The sequence below is a fragment of the Ctenopharyngodon idella genome, chromosome 3 (genome assembly GCF_019924925.1).
Source record: "Ctenopharyngodon idella isolate HZGC_01 chromosome 3, HZGC01, whole genome shotgun sequence".
NCBI classification, from domain to species: domain Eukaryota; kingdom Metazoa; phylum Chordata; class Actinopteri; order Cypriniformes; family Xenocyprididae; genus Ctenopharyngodon; species Ctenopharyngodon idella.
Genome location: NC_067222.1, coordinates 3159847 through 3184691, shown reverse-complemented (window position 1 = coordinate 3184691; position 24845 = coordinate 3159847). Strand labels below are relative to the sequence as shown.

General features: G+C 37.9%; 1 protein-coding gene across 1 annotated transcript; it reads left to right on the top strand.

The window, feature by feature from the left end:
* Positions 1-1449: 1449 nt before the first annotated feature.
* gpr139 (G protein-coupled receptor 139) lies at positions 1450-16614 on the top strand. Its single transcript, XM_051886530.1, has 2 exons — positions 1450-1933; positions 12501-16614. Exons 1-2 carry the CDS (start codon positions 1810-1812, stop codon positions 13466-13468), a joined length of 1092 nt encoding a protein of 363 aa, XP_051742490.1. The 5' UTR covers positions 1450-1809; the 3' UTR covers positions 13469-16614.
* Positions 16615-24845: the final 8231 nt, after the last annotated feature.

The window sequence follows — 24845 nt, the reverse complement described above, 5'->3', positions numbered from 1 at the left end:
CTTTTGCATCTGCAATTAATGTTGAAACAATTTTAAAATTTCATACAAAAATCAATGGTAATGGCACTTAATCTATGTTACAATGGTTCAACATCATGCTTGCACTCTAAGAAAATCAAACACAACAACTACAACTGACTTAAAGCCACACAGCCTGAAATCAACTGAAGATAAAAGAAGACAATAAATCTCTGAAGATCTCAGCAGAAGATCTTTTTGAAAATTAACAGAGGTTTAGATGTTGATGTTTTATTGAAAATATTTGGTCACCATTATGGTGATCGGTGTTTCGTTTAGTTGCACAGTTTGCCTCTTGGCTTTTTATGTGAGTTTGTGGTCTTTGTAACAGTGTTTGCCAAAACACATAATTTGTTGCAAAAAAAGCCAGAAACAAAGATGATCAGGTGATATAGTTTCAGAATCCTAAAGTAGAATAGTTCACTTATCTTATTCCTGACCAAAAGTGGTTGGTTAGGGTCATGTTATCTTGTCATCAGGAACAAGTGGATGGTTTATTTTAAATGGCATCCCGGATCGTGCTGGAGGATTATATGTTTGTTCGGAGCATTTTGATTTGTAAACAAGGTACAGTGTAATAAAGAGACTGCAAAGAAACCTTTGTTAAAAGATGAAGCAGCCAAATGTATTGGATCTAACAGCAGCTGCATCACAAACCGTAAGTAAATGACCTCATAATGCTTTGCCTGTAAATGAAGGTTTTATATTGATAATGTTTTCAGAACACTTACGCGCAGTAGCAAGTGGGCTACTTCACGTGAGTATAGGAAACAGGTTTTTTGTGCAAATTTTTTTTTATTAACATTATTACTGAACCTCAAATACAAAATACGATTAAATGAACAGTCAAAGTTAAAGAAGCTTGTAGAATACATTTTAACAGGCAAAATTAAGCATGAAAATGACTAGTAAAAGACTAGGAAGGCAACATCTATTTACTAAACCAAATAAAGCAACTAATATGATTCATATTCTTTTGGTTCAGGTATCGGAAATCGGTATTGGCAAGTACTAAAAATTATTGTAAAAGTATGAAAAAAAATTGTTATTGTAAAAGCTCTGGAAAGAAGTGGTATTGGAACATTCCTTATAATAATAATAATTATTATTATTATTATTATAATTTTCAAAAGTTTTGTGACAGCAAACAAAATAATTAAAAAAAATATTATTAATAAAAACATCTATGATGCATTTGCTTTTAATTTTTCCCAACATTATGTCAAAATTCACAACTCCACAAAATGCCAAATAGCTAAGCATCTGTGTGTACCGCGGACGTACTGTACGTGCAAACTAGTCGAGTCATGCTACAGCTCTTATTTACTTCTGGGTCGCCCTTCAGCTGCACGAGTGTGTCACCACAAAAATCACCTCTCAGTGGTGTCGACACGAATCGTCTCTTCCTCACTTAACACCTCTCGCTCTCCCAATGTTCTTCTCCTTCACGGCCCCCACCCCCTTTCTCGTCACTTATTTTCACCCTTTTTGCGTTCATGCCTCCCCAGATTTCATTCTCACCAGCTCTCAACACCTCCTCTCTCTCTCTCTCTCTCTCTCTCTCTCTCCCACCACCTCTCCTCACACACACACTCTTCCTCACATCCCTGCCTCTCTTCCCATCACATCGCCGGCTTCATCGCATCTCATCGTCTGTCTCTCTCTGCCACGCACACACGCTTGCAGTCATTCTCTGACTCTCACACGTGCCAGCCGGCTCTACCTCTGCGTGTCCTGCAGTCCGGCTGTAGTTCTTCTCCTCTCTGGAGCTTGAAGGAGGGCAGAGAGGCCATGGAGCACAGCCACATCTTCACCGTACTGTCCACCAACTCCAGTTCTTGGAGTCCTCGCGGTTGCCCTCTCGGACAGTTTCCCGTCATTTACTACAGTTCCTTGCTGTGCCTCGGCCTGCCTGGTAAGAAAAAAATTCAGGATTATTAGTGCACAATGCATGTTTTCATGCAAATGCTTGGTGTGAGAGGAGTGCATCGGCCCCCAATATTCACATTTGTGGGCGAACAATACAGGTTCTTCATGCAGATTTGTATTATTTAGTGCATAATGCATGGCTTTATGCACGACTTTGTCTGTATTTGCGACTTGCATTGAGGTGAGAGAAATGCATCCCCTACATTTATAACCAATCAATAGTTTTTTAATGCATTCTTAAAATCTTGATTGCTTAGTGCACAATGTATACTTTTATGCACGCTTTTGTCTGTGTAGTTGTAAAAAGCATTAGGATGAGGGGGGTGCGTTGTCCCCAATATTCACATTTGTGGCCAAGCAGGTTTTTTTTACGCATATTCTTAAAATGTTCTCACTTAATCTCGATTAGTAACATCCTTGAAGAATTTGTCCGTAACCTTGTGAGACGCAACTGTGAAAAAACAGTGTTTCCAAAGGTCATCTGTGACAGGACAGAATTCAGAGTCTCACATAATTTCCACGGGCTTATAATCATATATTGGCAAGAAATATCTGTTATTCCACAGATGATGAAATTAGATCCGGCTCTAACTGGAATGACCTGGGGAGCAAGACAGATGATGCATCAGACATCTTGAGTACTCATCATATTAATTGGCCTCCGGCGTTTAATATTCACCCTAAAATTACATTTTGTCCCTCCACAATTGGGGGTTGATTGCTCATTTATGACAATTGGTATTATTTGCAGGTGTGCTGCAAATTTAATCGAAGCTTCTCTCTCAGGTCGGATGGCGTGTGGCACAGTTTCAGCAGAATGATTCGTTGTCAGATTGAGATAAATCACCGTGCCCTTGAGCGAAGCACTCAGCCTGAGCAGTTTACACAAATATTTTCATTTGCTTTCGGAGCCAGTCAGTCTTCCTGTTGCTCGACTGCTAAATAGCAGCTTGAATTTCGACGGGTTTGTGGGACAAACAAGAAGCGTGATGAGATGAGATTTGAGTCTTTATTCAACACTGTATGAAAGTCATCACACCTGGCAGTGATTTTGGGTAGATTGAGGTGAAGAAGAGAAACCTCTCAAAGGCATTGTACACAGAAAGTGAGAAAAGCACGAAGAACGGATGGGAAGAGAATGGAAAGAGAGAGAGACTAAAAGCAGGTGTGATTAAAGAGGAAGATGGTGAAGAGTAAGGTTATTTTTACAGTAGTAACAAATAACATTTATATAACAATCAATATATAATGTCTGAAGGAAAGTGTACATTTAAATGTACAAGTAAATGTATCATTTTTAATCACAGTTTTGCTTTTGCAAATCCCTTAAACTTAAAAAATGCAAATATATCATGTAGATCATCAATTAATTGTAAAATTGCATATATTTGATTAAAACATATTGTAGTTTAACACAACTAGATGAAGTATAGTAAAATGCTATACTTAAAAAATGCTAAATGAAAATAGTTATGTGAAATTAATTGTGCATATTTAGAGCATCAAAATAAGTAGGCGTTCATCTGTCAGTTTTTCTAGAAGCTATTTAAATTAGACATGCTAACAGGGACAGGTTACTTGAACCACGCAAAAAAAGAAAAAGAAAAAAAAAGAAAGAAAATAACAGTACAATCTAGATATTAAATCGTGGAAAAATAATGATAATTTCCTTCAAATAACTTCAAGTTCAACTGCATGGCTGTGAACTGAGAGGCAACTTGTAAAAACCTGCAATTTACAGTTCAATAAAATTTGAAGAGCATTGTATACACCCAGCTGCATTTTCACTGCTAAACCAGAAACAGTAGAAACCACAGAAATATGAGTGTGTTCAGATGAGCTCATGCCTGTTCGATTGATCGCTGGAGGTGAAGCTCATTAAGGTCACTAATTGGAAGAGGTTGGTCTTATTTCATTGCCTTCTTGCACTGAAGGCTTTGCTTTGAAGGACTGTTTGATTTATGTGTTTTGGTGATTTCTATTGAAGATGAAGGGTTTTTATCCAGAAAGTCACTATAATATTGCGTCTGCTGGAAGGTCACAGATCCGCGATAACGATCCTCTTGCCGGCTGTACATTACCCTGGTGGTGTTATTTGCCACTTAAGAGGTGGAGCCAATGATTTTCAATTTAGGTAAATGATCCGGGGCTCTCTGAGAGCTCACCGCCTGTGTGAGGAAAGTGTTTGTGAGCATTTTCGTGTTCATGGCAGGACCATCAGAAAGTCAGGAAACCTGAGAGTTGTTTATCTTGTCAAATCTGAGCACAGTTTGAGACGCTGAAACTCTAAGAGATATATGTGAGATTACTGGGATCTCATTCACAGGAGAAACATCTGAGAAGCAGGAGACTTTAGCAAAAGTCTCCATTTGCTCTCAATATAATGTAATTGCTTTCCAGGAAAAACATATGTGATATTAAAGAGATCTCATCAGTAATGCAGTTGAGTTTTTTTAAGTTTTTGCAGTATACAATATGAATAATTGCACAGATTCATTATTACAGACTCAATATTTGTTTGAACTGACAGTTGAGAAAATTTGAACAAAATTATATTAAAAATGCAAAAAAAAAAAAAGCTGTCACTTGTTGAATTAAACACTCAACATTGTAAGGTCATGTGACAACATTGCAAATGCCTGCCGAATACTGTACACTAGCCTATATATACTATATATATTATATATATATATTTTACTATATATTGATTTCTCGATTTTATATTGAATCCTCTTTTACGAACTGATATCGATTCTTAAATCAATTAGCCTATCCTGCTTTCAGTTGATGAATAAACGGAACGTAGCGCGCCTCTCATCCAATAAATCGCAATAATCTTTGTGCTTTATTTTTGATATGAAACATTCTCAGATTTCACAAATTCTGTCCAATTTATTACGAAATTCAAAAAATAAATACCATTTTGGCGCTGTTTAATGATCGCTGTATAGCGCCTCAGTTCAAGCAAAGCGGCAGCGTGAACCGCGCATGAACTGATCTTCTCCTCCGCTTTAATATCAGTTACAGCGCAAAATAAATATGAATGAACATCTGAAGGTATGTCAAAAGATAGAGTAGGCCTACAACTTACCGAAATCCGTGCCAAGTCTCGTAATCGCTCAATCAGTTTTTCAACCGCTGAAAGATGTCAATAAAACACCTTATAATATCACGTAATCACATCTACCTCAGGAAAACCATATTCAGTGACCATAAACTTGTTAGTCAGCTAGAAAAAATGAACTCTAGAGATGAGCATTTTGCTAAATATATGCACCATATAACATATTCATTATAATTTTTAATGTTCTTCAATATTTAATGCATGTTTGAATAAATCCGTCAAGTTTTTTTTTTTTTTTATGACAGCCACCATTTAAACGTTTATATTTCAAAAAACGAATTGGAGTAGAAATATAATTATGTGATTGTAAAGTTAATATTATAACTTTATTATTATTATAAAAACTTCCTTGAGTGTAAGTACAAATCAGTTCATTTTAACCTTCAATATTGTATAGTAATGTAGTACCAACTGACTCCCATGTATAGTTTACTGCATTTTTGAGAGATTTTTTTTTCCTTGAGAAAATTTGCCATGTATTGTACCTGATTTATATCCATAATCGATACTGAATCGAATCGCAAGCTTGTGAATCGAAATCAAATCGTGAAATTTGTGTCAATACCCAGCCCTACTACCATATACTACTTTATGAAAAAAAAAATACATTATTCCATTCTGACACAAATACAAACACATGTGGATTCAAAGCAAGCTGAGCCAATTGGTTGCTCCTGTTCTGGACCCTACAGAGACCTGCACAAAGACAGGAGTTAAGTGAAATCAATATGCTTACGATGTTGACCATAGCTAAATGGAAATGTCAGGAAATGTACAACCTCCAGGCCGCGGTGGATTTGTTTTGTTTGTCTAAATAAAGTACATTCTCAGCAGGGCATCTGGAGAGATTAATCCAGTGAAAGCGAAATCCACAAACAAAAGTACAATGGACAGTGGAGTATGAAAAGGAAGAATAAAGCGGATAAGGAAAGTAAAACTGGGAGTTGAGAGTGGGATTTGGTGAATCTGGCTGTATTTTTGACTGCAGTCTTAGTGACACTCTGATACACATGAACACACATAGACACGACGTCTGCAAGACAAACTGATCCACACAGCCAAAGGCATACTGATTCACAGTCTGAAAGAGACGACCTATAACTTAAAGACTCACTGAAATAAACTGTCAGAATGAAATGAACACTAATATTAAATTTTAAAAACTAATTAGATGCACATAAGAGAGAAATGAGTCATTTAATTTAAAAGAAAATATCAATTACTAGGACAAAAACAAAACAAAAAACAAATAGCAAGGTGAAGAGGAAACAGAATTCAGTTCCACTATAATAGAGTTCAGGCTGTTGTCACTGAACTACTCAGACACAAAAATAACCTTCATTATCCTGTTAGTGATCCACAAAAAAAGAGTGAGTTTGACACTAGAAAGCTTGTTTTGTGTAGCCTGTAGGAAAGACAAATCTAAAATGAGATCTCTATTGTTTCTTTAGAAAGCAATGCCATCAAAAGGAGACATTTGTCTCTTGAATCTCAGGATTTTCTCTTTATAAAACACCCCATGTTTTGGAAAAGAGCTCTCAACTGTGCTCAGATTTGCTAAGAAGTCTCAACTCAAACAAACTCAAACATGTTTCATTAAACTCTCCAAAAACCAAATACATATTCATTTTATAGCTGAATCCTGGGCCATCACTAAACATTAGAGATGAAGGTTCTGTAGCCCGGAATAAATGGACAATATAGATGAGTCAGAATTCAAAGCTGTGCAGAATCATCTGACAATAATAATATATTAAATACATCAAAGTACCGCGAGAGCGGTTAGAGAGCAGATGGCTCCGTATGCTTTCGATTCGATCTCGTGGTACTTTGATGTCATATACCCATCGATCGCCGCATGAAGTCGAACAGACTTAGGCTGCGTCCAAAATCACCCTCTATAGCCTTAAATAGGGCAATATTTGAGGGAAGAGCCATTTGTAGTGGTGTCTAAAACCATAGTGGACGAGTACACTCATTCAGTCCCACAATGTTCCACAATAACAAGTGTACAACCGATGTATGCTTAATGGCTAGAGAATACCCATAATGCACTGTGCGAATTGCACACCACATGACTTCCCGCGTCTAACCAGAAGATGGTGCCTGCATCTGAATCATCCATCCATCCATTTTCCAAACCGCTGGTCCAATGGCTACAGCATATAAATTCCTTTTTAATTGATTATTAAATTGTTTAATTAACGTTTATAAATAGTGTCCATGACAGAGTTCAAGATAAATCTTTTCATTATTACTGGAGCTGCCAGTTTGCTAAGTTTCAAATGATTATTAAACAGCAAGCACAAAACTATACAAAAGCGGCAGCCCTCTCAGCGTCTGAATTCACTCACTCGTTTTCATTCACTCCTTCAAGTGAACTATATTAGTGAACCAGTGTTGGGAATAGTGAATGAGGATTTAGGCGCGATTTCGGACACAGCCCTATTTTGAACCTGGCGTATACAGTATGTTTTTTCCAGGCAAGGTTCCCAAGTACCATTCATTTCTGTCTGTAAACTAATGGGAAATGTAATGTTAGAGGTTGTAACGAATTGTAACTATATATTCAAAGAACGCAACATTGTATACTTCCCAAAGTGCGGCCAAAAAAGGCATGAGGGAGAATCAAAGCCAATCAGAATTCAGTATCACATTGGTGCATCATTTAACCTGCCTGTAAACACAACAGGTGAGGAGTTTTTTCTTTCTTTGGTCATTTGTGTCGATAAAATACAAATTAATGAAGAATCTCACAGATTTGTCATCATGAAGAAGTGGAGGATGGGGTTTATCCACATCTAGAGAACTGTTAATTGGTTTAATGTTTTTATAATGGTCATATGCTGAATTCGGAACCACATACTAGCATACTACTATTTCTGCCATAGAAAGATATTGTAAAATTAGTAAGAGTAGTATGCGGTTCCGAATTCAGCGGTTGTCTTTTGCTTTTTTCGACTTTCTGGTTGGTGTAATTTTTCTCCAGGAATTCTGTTGTTTAACACGATTATTTTAAAAATAAGATAAAATAATACTGGCTGACGGCTTCAGCACAAGCAAATACCATGGATTAACAATCTCCACGCTCAGTAAGGCTCTCTTTAAAAATTTTGTACGTTATCTCTCAAAATTAGAGTTTTTACTTGTGGAACCCGATTGTTGCACTCTCTATATGTTACATTGTTGTCACATGACCTCATTACATGTTTAATTCAGTAAGTAGAATGCAATTATCTAAAAACGTAATTCTGCATGTTTTATCAAGTTTGTGTAAACTGTCTTTTAGCAGTGTGGTAAAATAAAAGAGATCAGAATCACAGCTGTAATCACTACCTCTTCAGTCATCACATGGGAATTGCAAAGTTGCTTTATAAATGGAAAGATATAGGCCTACTCTTACTCTATACTGCAAAAATAATAACAGTAGTATGTTAGTGCCATTCCTCTTACCACATATACATAAATTTGTTGCATTGTGTTTACGTGCAAATTCAACTATGAAAGAGATAGACAGCTTGGTTTGCTTTTTTTCTGAAAAGGTAAAAGAAAAAACTTGATTATGACAGTCTATGCAAAGGTGTCGATCAAACCCATCTCTGTCTGTCTCTCCATATTTCTATACATCTTGAAAATGATGTTTGTGTGCCTGAGATTGTAAGTGTTTATGCAAATGTTGATGTGTGAGTTTGAAGCTGGAGTCTTTGTAATTTGTAATCAGCTGATGTTCTGGAACTGTGAAGTGCGATTCTCCAGACTCCTGACTGGCATATGTAATCCAATTCCATCTTTATTAGCAGCCTGAATGACTGTCAGGCAGACAGAGACACACCACGGGTGCAAAACACTTTGAAGTTTTCATCTAGTATATCCTTCCACATAGCAGCCCATTGGCTACAGTGAGGCGACGGTAGGAAATTTGCTGCAACTTTTGGTGAATTGCTTTTTAGGTTAACACACCCCAGAATGTTTCCTGGGGTCTTTTGTAACAAGGCTTTATCCACCATGCATCCCCTACCGCTGTGTTAAATTGTTTGGCTTAAACAAAGGCAGCACTTCTGTGTGCATGCTCTTTTTATCACAGTGAGAGGTCATGACAATCACTGGTCATTTCTTCTGCCTGTACATCTCACGCTGCCTGAGCGTGACCTACGAACAATAAAGGTTTGTATGAAAGCAGAGTAGAGAAAGGGTTAGAAGAGGAAGGGGTGGATGCTAGGGGGTTTGTGTATCGTTTTTCCTGGGTCATTGTGACCTGGACGCAGAGCACTGCATAAGCACCAGCGTTTGCTGTAATTGTGCACATGTTGCTGCTGCTTGTTCAGGTTTTATTGAAGGTCACAATGAGACAAAGGTGAAAGCAGTGAAGGAAAACAGGCAGGCAGGAAGAACAGGGACGAATTGAATGACAAAGTCTCAGAAGGTCAAGATCTCTTAAGTATTTGATATACATGTGAATGTGTATGTGCACATGGCTGCCATGTGTATGAATGAGTGTGCACGTGTGTACGTGTGTGAACATGTGAATGTGCATGTGTGTGAATTTGAGTGTGGGTGAATACATGCACAGAATTGTTAATGTATGCATCTTAACATGCATGTGAATGTATGCGTTCAAATGTATCCGAATTGCAGTGCATGTGTGTGAACTTATGCATGTGACTATTAGGGCTGGGACGATGCACCTATTTTCCGATTCCATACTATCACAATACTGGGGTACCGATACAATATGTGTTGTGATTTTTAAGAATTCCAATTCTACAAGTAATGCGATTCGATATTGCTATGTATTGCGATTTATGTTTGCCTTTTTAACTCCAGACCAAGGGGAAAATTTAAATGATAAACTTATACATGATGGTGCAGGTCATATATCCGTAGATGTCTCTCTGTCCGCCATTTTTCACTTTCTTGTGTCGACTAGTAAAAGATATGACGTTGTGTAATACACAAGGATAGCCCTTTGTTCTACTGGCCTGGCCTAGTTATTGTCTTCGTTGTTTTGGACCCATAACCTTAATAAATAAGGTTATAACACCAAAAACTACTAGCCTAACTCATATAAATTGTAAATATTGCTAAAGACAAGTTAACTATGAGTGATAAAATAAGAACAAATAATCAAATTACAAGCAATAGCACAAAAACAAACTAATAATAAAATAAACATTGTTTTTCAGGTAAGTCTAACAGTAATTTTCAGGTAGAGAAAATGAATAATGAAATGTAAAATTGTACTGCATAGTCTTCACTGTACAAATTAAACATAGATTAATCCTTATTAGTTACAAAAGTTATTCAGTCAAGAGCAGTGAGTGATTTTTTCTTTCTTTGTCCTTTGTTGTTTGATTAACATTAAAACAAAGACAGCAGCAGGTTAATTAGGCTGCTGTCACTTTAAGAGCAGCACGGATCCAATATACTGTTACACATGCATTTTATATCACAACTGTTTATGTTCACTTAAGACATAACTGACTATGTTTACCAGGATACTCACCAAGACTTGCATTGTTTGATGTAATTTTGTGTGAGTATGACCGTTCAAGTGCAAGAAGACGTGAAAGAGAACTTGATTCAGCATTCACACACTTTTGGGCGCGCACTTCAGATGTATGCGCACACGAAGCTTCTCGCACTATTGAATTGAGTTCTTTTTTGCGTCTTCTTGTGCTTGAATATTTAAATTGGCAAGGCTTAAAAACAAGTGCAAATGATAAACTTTAGTGCTGCAGCACTGGCCCGATCAGGGGTGACCATAGTTTGCTTTGAGAAACGCACCCCGGGCATGTGACAGTCGCGTCAATTGTCCCGAGTGATGTTTACGCTGGCCCCAGCCATCGGGCAGTCCTTATTGTCGAGCCCTGCCCTTTGCTGAAATAAAAGAGTTAACTTTCCTCCACCTCGTCTATAAGCAAGGACTAAAATAAAGCAATTTAATATGAATTAAAGGTTAGTTCACCCAAAAATGAAAATTCTTTCATTAATTACTCATCCTTAAGACCCACACCCGTAAGACCTTCGTTCATCTTTGGAACACAAATTAAGATATTTTTGATGAAATCCGATGGCTCAGTGAGGCCCCTATAGCCAGCAAGTTAATTTACACTTTCAGTGCCCAGAAAGCTACTAAAGACATAAAACAGTTCATGTGAATACAGTGGTTCAACCTTAATATTAAAACGAGCGACGAGAATACTTTTTGTGCACCAAAAAACAAAAAAATGACTTTTCAACAATATGTAGTGATGGCCAATTTCAAAACACTGCTTTGAATCTTTTGTTTCGAATCAGTGGTTCGGATCGCATGTCAAACTGCCAAACTGCTGAAATCACTTGACTTTGGCGCTCCGAATCACTGATTCGAAACAAAAGATTCGAAGCAGTGTTTTGAAATCGGCCATCACTAGATATTGTTGAAAAGTTGTTATTTTGTTTTTTTGGCGCACAAAAAGTATTCTTGTCGCTTTATAATATTAAGGTTGAACCACTGAACTCACAAGAACTGTTTTAAATATGTCTTTAGTAGCTTTCTGGGCACTGAAAGTGTAAATTAACTTGCTGGCTATAGAGGCACTGAGCCATCGGATTTCATCAAAAATATCTTAATTTGTGTTCCGAAGATGATTGAAGGTCTTACGGGTGTAGAACGACATGAGGGTGAGTAATAAATGACATTATTTCCTTTTTTGGGGTGAACTAACCCTTTAATATCGGTTCTGGAATAAAACAAAAAAATTAAATCGTAAAAACAAAATAGGTGAATCATTTTTTCCCCCCCAGCCCTAGTGACTATGTGCATGCATGTGAATTTGAGTGTGTGCATGTGATTTTGAGAGCGTGCATGTGAATGCATGCGTGTGATTTGGAGAGTGTGCTTGCGAATACATGGGTGTTATTTTTGAGAGAGTGTATGTGAATACATGCATGTGAATTTGAGTGTGCATGTGAACACATGCATGTGGATTTGTCCAAATGCATGTGCATGTCTTTATATGGATCTGTGTTAATTTGCGTGCACATGTGTGAAGACAAGCCTGTGAACATGTATATGTGCATGTAAATGTGAGTGCATAAGTGTAAATTTCAGTGCATGAGTGTGAATGTATGTGTTTGACTGTGCAAATGCAATGCATGCATATTAAGGTGAGTGTATGCGTGATGTGTGTCAGTCACATGCTTTGCATGCATTATTGTGATTGTGTGCAGTAAATAGGAAAGACCTACATTTTGTATCTATTTTTGTGGTGCTTCAATTCCAATGCAATATTGTGTGATTCATTCTTACACTCGTAGGTTTAATAAAGAAGCATTTTCTCTCTTTTTGTATGTGTCATAATCTTGCAAGACTGACTATATCACTTTCTCACCCACCCCTTCCTCTCTCTTCTCACCATCTCTGTTCATTTCTTCTCACGTTCCACAGCAAACATCCTCACAGTGATCATCCTTTCTCAGCTGGTGCTGCGGCGACAGAAATCTTCCTATAACTACCTACTGGCCCTGGCGGTAGCCGACATCCTGGTCCTGCTGTTGATCGTATTTGTGGACTTCCTTTTGGAGGACTTCATTCTCGGAGCACCTCTGCCCCACTCGCTCAATAAAGCTGTGCAGGTTCTGGAGTTTTCCTCCATCCACACTTCCATCTGGATCACGGTGCCCCTGACCGTAGATCGCTACATCGCCGTGTGCCATCCGCTGCGCTACCACACCGTATCCTACCCAGCCCGAACTCGCAAAGTGATCTTGGCGGTGTATGTTGGCTGCCTGATCTCCAGCGTCCCGTATTACTGGTGGCCGGAGCTGTGGCACGGGATGCCGGGAGCGAGCAACGGCGGCCGCAGCAGCAGCGCAGGACAGCACGTATTGGTATGGGTCCACTGCGCCACCGTTTATCTGCTCCCCTGCTCGGTTTTTTTCTCGCTCAATGCCATCATCGTACGCAAGCTCCGCTGCCGCCGTAGCTGCTTCCGTCTTCGAGGGTACTCAACTGGAAAGACCACGGCCATCCTGCTGGCAATCACCTCAGTGTTTGCCGTGCTGTGGGCGCCGCGTACGCTTATGATCCTTTACCACCTTTACACAGCACAGCCGGCGATGCCTGGCCCCGCCAGATTGCTGCACTTAGTCACGGATGTGGCGAACATGCTCGCGCTGCTCAACACCGGCGTCAACTTCTTCCTCTACTGCTTCATCAGCAAGCGCTTTCGCAGGATGGCCGGCACGGTGCTAAAGGCCTTATTCCGATGCAGAAAGCAACCACCGCCTTTTTACGCCAGTCACAACTTCTCCATCACCAGCAGCCCGTGGATCTCACCAGCCAACTCCCACTGCATCAAGATGCTGGTGTACCAGTACGACAAGAATGGCAAACCAGTCTGCATATCCTCCTGATCGCCAACTCGAGTGATGCCGTACCAATATAACACTGGCTACTGAGCCAGGCGAGCTTGGGAAAAGTACTTCCCGACTAGTGACGATCAGAAGGTGGTGATCGGTTTGTTAGGAAGTGCCTCTATAAGAGATGCAGTGTCAGGTTCAGAGACATCTTGCTGCCAAAATGTGGTTCTTTCTCTGGTAAAAAACAAGCAGGAGTGGTCATTAAGCGATAACATGCCAATGCCTTTCAGGATATTAATGCAAAAAAAGACTTGATCCCAAAGTCAAGAGAAATCATGAAAGGCTTGCTTGAGTTCTAGGCGACGACTGTCCAATTAGAACAATATGTGTATTGATGTGATTAAAAGAGTTTGTCTCTAGTAGGGATGGGCGATATAGCGAAAATCAAATTTTGATGACATTCAATATATATCTTAATATATTTTCATTTGCATTCCAAGAATTTAAAAAGGCCATTTTCTGCCGCCCAAGAAAAAGACATTATCTGGATAGAACAGCTAATATTAAAAATTGCTTGCTGCAAAATCAATACTAGTTTATTTATTTACTAATCTTTTTTATACAAATCTCTTATTTACATTGTGTTTACACATTGTTAGTTATTATGAAAGGATTTGCGAGCATGTAAGTGAGGGCGCTGAATGAAAACTCAAGCTTTTTGAGAGGTATTAAGTAGATTCTGACTAAAACACCTCTGATTGGTCAATGAGTTCAGCACTCAACAGACATCTGTGATTGGCTACATAGCTCTCAATGCTGTTAAACGTGTTGCAAATAGAAACCTTTTTGAATTGAATTGGCATACTGTCTATATATTGCCAATATTTGATGTATCACCCAAGGCTAGCCCTAGCTAGCACAGTTTTCAGTTGATTGCACACCAAAGCAACATTTCACATGGAAAAAAAGGATTCAAAGCTGGAGCCAACCAGATGTTTTTGTTTGTGAACCACCTTTCCCCTCTCACCTTCTCAGCAAAGAGACAGAGCACTCCCTCCCTTTGTGACATTAAAAAACAACGCTGGCATTTTCCTTTAATATGCTGTTGGTCTCCAAGGGCCGGTCGCAAACAGCACAAGCTCTTATTAAAGAATCAAGCCTTTAGATATGTGCTGGAAAACCGCTTCAGTATTGCTGCCTGATGAAGATGAAACGCAAAGACTTGTGCTTCAACAAAAAAGCTTCTGGTGCAATTGACTGTTAAATGTACAATTAAGGCAAAAAATACCTTTAGAGAGGAATTATTCTTTATCGTTTAAATCAATATTCTAAGACACTCATTGCTCAGTACATGAAAGGATTTTCTATCACAGTGGCAAACACTAAATAATTAAGACTTTGTAACTTCTACCACACACGTACACGGACTCATTTATCCTTTGCTGGGCAGCCTCAAGAAAAAAAGAAAGCGAAAAAGAGAACACTTTTCAAATAAAATCAATTGCTTTCTCCAGAGTGAGCTATTGGGGAAAACCACATTCATTTATCTTCACAGCGGCGTGGAGTAACAGGCTGCCATCTGGAGTGCTTAAACTGTGGTGCATATATATTTAAACAATACAGCGGGGAACATTTTCGTAGATAAGGTGAACTTAAAAATGTATGATCTCTGTCGTAGACAAGGCTGTCTTATTACAGCAGGGCAAATAAGTGAAGGTGGTTCTGCTGAAAGCTGTGATGGTGGTAAAAAAAATGGCTTCTTACATAACTGAAAATGGTCACTTTCCATTACAGTGTCCATGTTAAAGATTGAGGCTTTTAGTCTAATATGGCTTTCAGTCCATGTCTGTTAGCTAGCTTTGTGGACTAGTTTGAGGTATGCTCTTGTACTCCTAAAAGTTGGCTACAGTTTTTCAATTTCAGGAAAATGGACCAAAAATACAAAGTTATCTTGTTTGCCAGGTCATATAGAACTTTAGTCCTATTAAATACACTTCCATCCAAATAAGTGTTTTTGAATTAATCTTTTAAGTGAACAATTTGAATGAATCATTTAAGCAAATGAATCAGTGCTTTTGAATGAATCTTTTAGGTGAACGATCCATTCTGGTTCGCTTCCATACGCGTATTTACGATATGACTCATATTTTTCGTGAACTTAAGTATCGTTCTTTTGAAGCGTGTGACTGTTTTTCTGTCTTTATAGACTGTCTATAGCACGTGTACATTATGTGTAATTTCGTTAACTGAACCTACTGAACGAACATCCTGAACGAATCAGTGTTTTGAATCCATGTAAGACTCAAAGTGGCACTGAAAGGATTAGTTCACTTTCAAATGAAAATTAGCCCAAGCTTTACTCACCCTCAAGCTATCCTAGGTGTATATGACTTTCTTCTTTCTGATGAACACAATCGGAGAAATATTAATAAATATCCTGACGCATTCGAGCTTTATAACGGCAGTGAACGGCACCAACAGGTATGAGCTGAAAAAAATGCTTCCATCCATATCCATCCATCAAAATATCTAGCTTCCGCCAGACCACCTTCCATATTCAACATACGAAGAAAGTGTAAAACTCTTGCAGTTCAAAAAGCTTACGCTGCCATCCTATGCGATGCCAGTTTACACTTTCTTCGTACATTGAATACGGAAGGTGGTCTGGCGAAAGCTAGATATTTTACTTCATAACTTGTTAATTTTTTTTTTTTTTACACAAACATTGCTTCACTTCAGAAGGCCTTTATTAACCCCCTGGAGCCATGTGGAGTACACATTTATGATGGATGGATGTGGATAGAAGTACTTTCTTCAGCTCATACTCGTTGGTCCCGTTCACTGCCATTATAAAGCTCGGATGCGTCAGGATATTTATTAATATTTCTCCGATTGCGTTCATGAGAAAGAATAAAGTCATATACACCTAGGATGGCTTGAGGATGAGTAAAGCTTGGGCTAATTTTCATTTGAAAGTGAACTAATCCTTGAACGAACATGTTTAGCGAATGAACTGATCAAATGGATCCGAATGAACTAGGGGGATCTGGTCACATTGATTTTGCCAAGACATGTTCATGGATCAACATCATTTCTTGAACCTGGAACAACATTCCTGTCTGAAAGTTTAGTCCAAACCATATCCCTACCCCTAAACCTAACCTTATCCATAACTTGTCTCTGAAATCAGAGGGAATGATAGGTGAATACACTGATGTTGAAGCACCTAACCCTGATTTTAAGCCTAAACTTGACCTAAACTGTAAACATGTCCCTCAAATCTGAATGTTGTTCCAGGATCAACAAAGATGTTAATCCAGGAACATGTTGTACTTGGTAAAATCACATTCAACAATCTGTGTTTTGAAAAACAAAAAAACAAAAAAACATAACCCACCCAAATAGGAAGCATGATGCATTTGCAATTGATTTATATAAATTGTGTGTAACCGTAATGAAAATGTTCTTAATATGCAATTATTTTGTGGCGAAGCCTGTAATTATGCATACTGATTATTCTCGCTATTGTAATCAATTATATTAATATGGACCCTCTAATGTAAAGTCTAACCAAATCTGTTTTTTGTTTTTTTTTCTTGGTCAGTAGAAAGTTCATGAAATAGGAGCCCTGTTACTGGTGACTTTAAGGTTAACCTGTATAACCTGTGAAATGTGTGTCATGTCAGTGAAACATAGCCAAAAAGCGTGTAATATCGTATGTTAGATATGTACAGAATACAAATTAAGGAAAACTATAGACTAGAATGTCAAGGTGCTGCTAAAGTGTCTGTACTGTACTGTATATCATCCAAACTGATCTTTATTATTTCTTATTTATTTGTTTCTACCATCTTTGCCTCTGTCCTTTAAGAATGTGTTTTAATAAAGCAACAATCAATTTTCTCCCATGCACACATTATTTACATTAAGGGAGCATTTATGTATTTATGGAGTAGCCTAAAAATTGCAAAAAAAATGACATGAAGTATAGAGTCCAGACCAGTGAGGTCATACAATGGCCCCGAAAAGTATTGCATTAGATTGTTTGATATTTTGTAATACAATGCAAAGTCATTTATACATGTTTAAGTGTGACTTGTGTGTTAAAATACTTTTTGAGGTCATGGTTAATGTAAAGGGCCAATCAAAAATCAATAATAAATGTGCTCATGTCCAGAATTCTCTCCTTTGAACAATCATAAAGCTTATATATTTGGACATTACTGCCAATTTATTGACACAACAGATCATTAAAGCCACAATCAGCCTTCATGCAAAAAATAACAAATAAGGGGGTAAGAAATATGTTTAAATCTTTTTGATAAGGTCATGTGCTTATTTCTAAGAGACATTTAAATGTTTATTTTTGAGCATATACCTGAACAACAGAATATTGTACATATCATTGAGGCTGTTTACCTTTAATATGTGTATGAGATTGAATGTCTGTGATCAAATATGGAACATATTTGCATCGTTTCCAATACACAGATATCTTTTTACATTTTCTCTTAAGATGTTTGGCTGATCGGCAGTGAATAAATCTTTATGTGTAGGCCAAGTGAATGTATTTTGTGCATTTACAGTGAATGTACTGTATGTTATGGAAAATAGCATGCAAGTTAATCTGATGTATATTTTCTTGAACACAATAATCATTAAAAATGTATCACCTTTTACCTAATTTAATGACTGAAGTTAATTTGACTTATCTGATTAAAAACACACATGAACTTAAGACTTGTATGAATAAAGTGTGGTGAATCTCTTGACAAGTATAACTGGTATTTAAAAATAAATAAATAAATGTTTATATATATATATATATATATATATATATTTATTTATTTATTTATTTTTTTTAATTTTTTTAAATCAACATAATTAACCTAGTACAGTAATAATGATGTATTTTAAATATTTTTATTTATTTATTTTATTTTTGTATTACTAATAATGAGAATTTTCCCCCCAAATTACAATAGAACACAAAATAATGTCACAATGCAAATCGAATCAATCATACATTCCCTCAATGGATTCACCAAAATCTTAATGGAGCTAAAAAGGCTTTATTTTCTTTAACATTTTTTTTCTATTGATTTTGAGGTAAAATACGGCCTGGACAGTTTTGGTGAGATTAACCCATTTTAGATCACCTTGTTGATCAATAATAATAGTGCTTTTAGTCCCAACACTTAAGTAGCTCAAAGTAATTAGTACATTAAAACTGGTGCACAAGCAAATTTAGTGACAAAATCAATGTAATGTGAATCACAGTCCATCACGTCACATTCAACCTCATCTCCAGCTGTAAAGGATGCTTTTGGTCCAGGCACAATTTTCACTACTACTTATTGTTTATTGTGCCTGACAGCCACAAGCTTGTCACCCAACATGCCTCATTACCCTTGACACATATGAGTCAATCTCCAGCAGGCCACAGATACAGAAGCTCATTTTCAGACGGGAGTGTCTGGGCTTGTCAGCCTCGGGGATCAGCTGTTGATGAAGTGCTGTTTTAATGTCCATGTTAATGGCTGAATAAAATGAAGTGGTACAGAAACCCAGCTGAGCAGCCTGTTCAAAGGTTTGGCTGCTTAGCTTCAGCGCTTATTGCACAAATGTCACTGTATTTTATTATTCCACCAGTGACCAATTATTTTAGAAGTCTCAGCGTGAAATTTACATATTTTTTCCCTGTCTGCTCCAAATAAGCTATCAACATTCCCATTCAGCTCTTGGCTGGTGCATCACTTAAATTTTTTTAGTAAGTCACCTGGGGCCTCATTTATAAAAGATTTGTTCTTAGATTGTGTGTACGATGTTCATATTTATAAAAACGGTCTTAGATGTGGAAAAGTGCTTAGCACCACATCAGGGTCTAAGCAGATGTAGCAGTGTTGCCAAGTCGGCTTTATTCCCGCGGAATTGGGCTACTTTAACACTGTTGCCGCGGGTTGTTTTCATGTCTGCGGGTTGCAGCAACCCTAGTCTCAGCCTCAGATGTCACGCCCACTGACCATTGGCTGAATGTCTGATGCATATGGCACACTTAACTGGAAACACTTTAGGATTTTCAAAGTCATCATCTGGTTGGTTGAATTCTACAGGATGTCTGGGAGACATGTGTGTCGCGTTCTTTAACGGTCCGCTTGGAACAAATGCCGTGATGCCAAAGCCCCTCGTGCAAGAAGAAAGCCTTTACAGTTGTGACAACAAGCGATTTCCAGGATCAACTAAACTCAGGATTTTCAAAAGTATGTGAAGTTTGCAGCTCCACTGTTGCAGTAAACTTGAACAACGTTCTTGAATGAATAGTTTATGAGATGCACGCTGGTCTGTTATTGTAGGAACATCGACTTTACATTTTCACGCCCCTAAACATGACGCAGAACAAAACAAACTGTGATTGGTTGCATTACATGTCAGTCAAACGTCCTCTTGGGCGGTCCTTGGCCAATGAAAGCTGCGACAGGCCTTTTTCACAAGAATCGGAAATCACGTGACATGGGGTAAAGTTAGTTCCACTATGGGTCTATAGCTATTAGATTGATATGCTCTTTTCTCAAATATCGCTTCTTAACTTTTCTGTTTTGTCTGTTTTCCAAGTTGCTGTTATATAATCTACAAAGAAATTATTTTCTACTTGTTTGTAGCTTATACGGCCACTCAGACACAGATTTATTTTACCAGCTGTCATACAGTATAGGCTACGCAGCTACTCATTCAGCAATTCCCCCAATCGTATCACGTACGACGAACATTATTTATATAATTTATTCATTTAAAAAAATTAACTCCCAATATATACTTCAATGGGGGATATAAAGTTGTGAGATACATAATATTGTCGTGAGTTTAATACGTTTTAAAAATATATAGCATGTATTAATCTCATAAGGCATTACATCCCACATTCAAGCATATGTTATAACTAATCCTGATTGATTAAAATGATTAAACTAACTAAGACATAATTAATTTCCAACACCACACTGTACACTATCAGTCTTTGCATTAATGTTGCAACAGCACAATAATACTGTGCATAATACACACTTTAAGATGATGACGACAGGAAAACATGAGTGAGAGATGACTGAAGTGTTTATATATATCCAGAAATATCCAGGGTGCGAGCGGTCCTGTTTCATGAATCAGAGGATCAGGCTTGCGTGATAAGGGAGCTGCCAGCTGATCATTTCACCAGCACGTCGCTAAAAACACTCTATACATCCCAATGTGCATACTATCCAGCCTAAATAGTACTGAATATTACTAATGTCACATAGACTACTATTTATGATGGATAGTATGCACGTTGAGACGCAGGCACTGTCTTTACAGCACAGCCGTGCCAAACAGACATGAAGAATATAACCAGTTTAACCACCATCACTTCGAATTATTTATTACATTTAGCTCTTAATGAGAGCTCTGTAATCTCACCAATAATTCACCAAGACCGTTCAAACATTTTCATGACATTTAATTCGTAAAACGACTTTGATTCCCAAGCTGGTTCTGATCGAGGCTCGGCTATCTATCACTGTAACCGGAAAAACTTTTACCCGGCGTGGATCATTCCGGAAGCCAAAAACCCGGAAGTGTGAAATAGGCCTATAGAGTCCAGATTTAGCCCCTGGAATGAAAATTTTACCAGGGGAACCCCTGCCAAAAATGCAGATTTTACTCCCCGGAACACGATTGGGCTAGTTTTGAGTAGCAATTGGTTGGGGTTTTTTTTATTGTGAAAACCTGGCAACCCTGGAATGTACGCACTTTTCCTTGTGGTAGAGAGTCTGAGTACTGCAGGTATTTGGAAAACTCAGAAATTCTTATGAAAATTCTATAAATGTGGCCCCTGAGCTGTAAATACATGAATTTCTAAAGCATCTAAATCAACATAATCAAAACTTTGCTGAAAAACCTGTTGCAGACAATCTGCTACATGCCTTCTGTTGTCTGATTAATACTTTTTTTAGCAAGCAAAATGCCTTTTAGTATAATTATAAAAAAAAACATCCACCTTCAGGTTATGATACAGTGATTTTGGACTGTGTATCATAAGTCTTAAAAGTAGCCCAGTCTTTTTGTTTGGTATCTTTACCGATTTTTATAAAATAAGTTTTAGAAAAATCATGTTCAAATGTATCAAATATGATCCATCAGGCTTTTGATGAACGTTTATTTGTTCATCTCACAATCATCATTGTATTGCACTGCATTATTTAAAAACTACAGAGCTCTGATCATAAAATCAATGTTACTCACGTCGAGCAGAAACAACCCAACCTCTGCGTCCTTTCAGGCCTTCCCGCTCTCCAGTGCTGGAAAACTTTTCGGAGGGGCTAGCAAGAGCAAGCTAGCTTTGACAGCATTAGCTCCAACCTCTTTAGTGCTCCCAAAGCCACGCCTTCTTCAAAACAGATGAACGCGCACAGCCAGAGCAGAGTCTGCAAAGTTTATTAAATTACCTCATGTCTCAAAGCACATAACATTACAATAATAATGAACGTAAACAACTTAGGGGCCGTTCACATATCACGTCTAAAAATGCGTGGAAAGCGCGGCCGCGCCGCTTTCTCCTTCTTTCCAAAGCGCTTGCGCTCCCGTGGCATCTGTCGTTGCTATGCAACCATGAACCCTTCACCAGGATGAGGAAGTTTCAGCAAAGGATAAATTGATTTCTAGCCCTTGCATTAGCTTTACTACTAGATATATTTATGGAGATGAGATAACAACCACCCTGTTCAGCTATAATCAGCTGTTCGGCTAAGCTTTCAATGTTTTGTTACGGAAAGGCCGCCGAAGCTGATTGGTTGATCTTGTCACATGAACTGCGGCGTACTTGCGCATTCTGAAAAGTTGATCGTGGCTAAATTTGAAATAGAGGGTATGCACGTGACGTCACCGTCGACCGTTATGACTGCGGTTACGTCAGGTGTCAGGTCTCGTACAATTAGGCATCAGACGAAACAGCCTCAGACCAAAAGGCATCAGACGAAACGGACTCAGATTTAGCACATTTCATACACAATGGTAATTCAAAGTGCTTTAAAAGGAAACAAATACATAAGAATAAAAATGGAATGCATAAAAAATAAAAACAGAATACCACTATCTGGATGGAAGAGTCACATTTTACATTTTCATTCAGCCCGTTGCTGTTTTTCTGCAGACCAATGTGAAAATCGCCATGTTCTTTTCTGTTCTTTTCTTTTAAATAGCTTACATGAATACCATCAACAGATAGATTCTACATAATTAACATGCATGCACACATATCTTACATCAATTTGGGAATAGTAACAGTAAAGAAAAAGACAACTGAAGGACGGCATTATGATGGGATAAAAGCCAATAGAAAGTTAGGCTATACAAAAAAAAAAACCTGATGCCTTTTCGTCTGAAGCCTTTTGGTCTGAGGCTGTTTCGTTCGATGCCTAATTGTACGAGACCTGACACCTGACATTGTTTTTCCTGAGACCTGAAGCCTTTCAGTCTGAGGCGCGATGCCGTTTTGTCCGATGACTGAAGCCTTTTAGTCTGAGGGCGGCATGACGCCTTTTTGGTGTATGACTGAGGTGTGAGGAATAGGGATGAGTGATACCACTTATTTTGTTTTCGATACGATACCGATACTTTTAAGGCCAATATCGCCGATATCGATTCCGATACGATACCTCTAATATGAACTTATAGATTTTAACATTTATTCAATTATTGAATTACTAAGAGTAAAATGGGTTATGATACCCACTTAACATTATATTTGAAAGGCATTTTAACATTCAATATGCCTTAATTGCAGTTTATTAGATTATATTTTTGTTTACACATGGTTAAAATGTTTACTTGGTAAACCATGGAAAATCTACAAATAAACCTACTGTATGCCTAGCTGAACTATGGTCACTGTAGTAGCGGTTCATTTTCATAAGGGACTGCCAGTGACAGGCTGTTGCACCCATAAAATGAAACATTTGTATTCTGACAGAACATCAACATGAACTTTTAACGTTCAATTTAAATAAATGTAATTGCACAAACTATGTAGGCTATTATTTAATTTTGTTTATGGTAAAAAAAAAAAAACAATAATAATATTATTATATTTTTCTGTCTTCTGTTAAGCATTGTTCTGGGCTGCATTTCCCAAAAGCATCAGTGGTTTCTTACGATACTAAACGCAGCCCTGTTTGAATGTAGCGTCAGCAGTGAGCGAACGCTCTCTGTGATTGATTGGTTCTGACTTGCAGCATTTGATGTTTAGATGAGCAGGAAAACACTTATACTATAAATTATTTGTACAATTCAATGCATATATTGTATGCATTAAATTTACTGTTAATTAAACAAAATAACTGGTAAAAAAAACACACCTTAGTATCGATATTTTAATTTGAGTACCGATACTTTAAATACTCAACGTCGGTATCTATATATCGATACGATCTGCCCGTCCTAAAATGTACACCGTACTGGCGTCGAAATCAGGCACATATAAATCTCACTAAAACACGACTGCTTGCTGCATGTCAATATCCATGGATTAGGTTTATTTGACAAGTTGTAAGAAACACTTTCGAGCCCAACCTTTAGTGTAATCGTTTGTTTTACTCGCGTTTTCGCAGTTTCCCCTATTAAATCCAGTCATGCAGCAGGTTCTTTTGCACTCAGTCCAGCTGAGGGAGCGCGTTCCGGTGGGAACGCGACGTCGATGCATACCCTCTATAACGAATTTGAGCGCGCAAAAGACGCGATATGTGAACGGCCCCTTACACAGCTCTTGTGCCACCTGACTGTTGCAGATTCATTTCGGCGTTGATAGTGTTGCCATAGAAACGCATAAATCCGAGTCTGAGGACATGAACAGCTCCAGGACGTCAAGGGTTGCCATCTTGTAACGTTAATACGGTTACGACATAGCGTGAACGCAGCATAAGCTGCTGTTTTGGTTTAGGAGGAACTGTAAAGGTGGCTGCTTTTTGTTTAAGGTACTTGTTATTGATGTCCACAGCTCACGCTGATGACTTGTGATATCTGCGCGAGCAGGGTGCGCGGAGGTATGTAAATACATGAGAGGGAGGTAACGTTAGGACATCGTATCATTACATTCGGACCAAATGCAATGATTGGACGAGCATTTTTTTGGTCCTGAGACTTCCACTGGAGATACATTTTTTTAATATTTAGACCACTTCTATTATTGGTTGATCAATCCACTTTCAACAGCGTTTCTGCACATTTAAATATCATCATACTAAGACATATTATTGGTAGATATAGAGTGACAACTTATATTTTTTATGCATTTTAGTTTATGCAAGTAGTTTGCTATACCATTATAAAGATTTAATTGATTTACAGAATTTCATCTTATATGGCCATATAAATATCAGCATCTGCACAAAATTGCATATTT

What these genes read in the sequence shown, in the direction of transcription:
- gpr139 (XM_051886530.1), top strand. Translation starts at nt 1,810, where the DNA reads ATGGAGCACAGCCACATCTTCACCGTACTGTCCACCAACTCCAGTTCT. An exon ending in GCTGTGCCTCGGCCTGCCTG is followed by an intron (nt 1,934 to 12,500) that starts GTAAGAAAAAAA and finishes CACGTTCCACAG; the next exon opens with CAAACATCCTCACAGTGATC.